Source organism: Vulpes lagopus, chromosome 6, assembly GCF_018345385.1.
Source record: "Vulpes lagopus strain Blue_001 chromosome 6, ASM1834538v1, whole genome shotgun sequence".
Classification (NCBI taxonomy): Eukaryota; Metazoa; Chordata; class Mammalia; order Carnivora; family Canidae; genus Vulpes; species Vulpes lagopus.
The window spans coordinates 81,136,818-81,137,689 of record NC_054829.1 but is presented as its reverse complement, the minus strand read 5'-3'; the positions used below and the strand labels follow the sequence as shown (position 1 = coordinate 81,137,689).

At 41.3% G+C, this 872-nt stretch overlaps 1 protein-coding gene across 1 annotated transcript; it reads right to left on the bottom strand.

Moving 5' to 3' along the window:
• Positions 1 to 524: 524 nt before the first annotated feature.
• On the bottom strand, positions 525 to 662 carry LOC121493607 (thymosin beta-4-like). The gene has a single exon (XM_041759617.1). It carries the CDS (start codon positions 657 to 659, stop codon positions 525 to 527), a length of 135 nt encoding a protein of 44 aa, XP_041615551.1. The 5' UTR covers positions 660 to 662.
• Between the last annotated feature and the right edge of the window lie 210 nt (positions 663 to 872).

Sequence of the window (872 nt, the reverse complement as noted above, 5' to 3'; positions counted from 1 at the left end):
CCAAATAATAGTTAAGATTTATTTAGTATTTTATTAAGGCTAATGTGCTAAAAACCTTACAAGCATAATCTTCACAACAACCCCACAAATTAAATGGGATTATTTTCTCTTTTCAGGTTCTTGAACTTTTTATTTACATATTTTAAAAATGTGCATTCCAATAGTTAAAAAAAAATAATTTGAACAACAAGAACAACAAATGACACTCCGGTTAAATTGCTCTAAGGGGGACACCTTAGAGCAGCTTGGTTCTTACTCTAGATTTCACTGTTGTTCCACCCAGCTTCTTCCCTCACCTACTTGCAAGTTCTTTTCCTTCCCTGCCAGCCAGATGGGCAGATGGGAGAGGCAGGTGTGGCCTTCCATGTCAGTGGTCCTCAATTCTTTGATGTGAAAAGTGGCAACACAGTCATTTAAGCTCGATCCAACCCCTTTGTATCTTACAAAGTCAAACAGCTAAAAGAAGCAAAATAAGAAGGCAATGCTTGTGGAATGTACAGTGCATACCGGCGGCGCACGCCTCACTAGGATGTGTCTGCTTGCTTCTCCTGTTCTATTGTTTCTTTTGAAGGCAGTGGATTTTTTGCTTGTGTTGCTGTCTTCTTCAATTTTGACTTACCCAATTTCTCAATCTCAGCCATATAGGGTTTGTCAGACATGGTTGCAGGGGAACAAGGCGAGGAACTCAAATGAGCAAAGTGCCTTCTGTGCAGTGGCCCCAACTGACTGCCTAAACGGGATTATTTTCTTAATATTGCAACGGAGGAATGATGTTTAGGGCATTTCCAATCAAGCCCTCCAGGTCATCTGGCCAGGGAGTGGCAGAACTAAGATTCAAAATGAGATCATCAGGCTCTCATGCTCCTGTTCTG

What these genes read in the sequence shown, in the direction of transcription:
- LOC121493607 (XM_041759617.1), bottom strand. Translation starts at nt 659, where the DNA reads ATGTCTGACAAACCCTATATGGCTGAGATTGAGAAATTGGGTAAGTCA.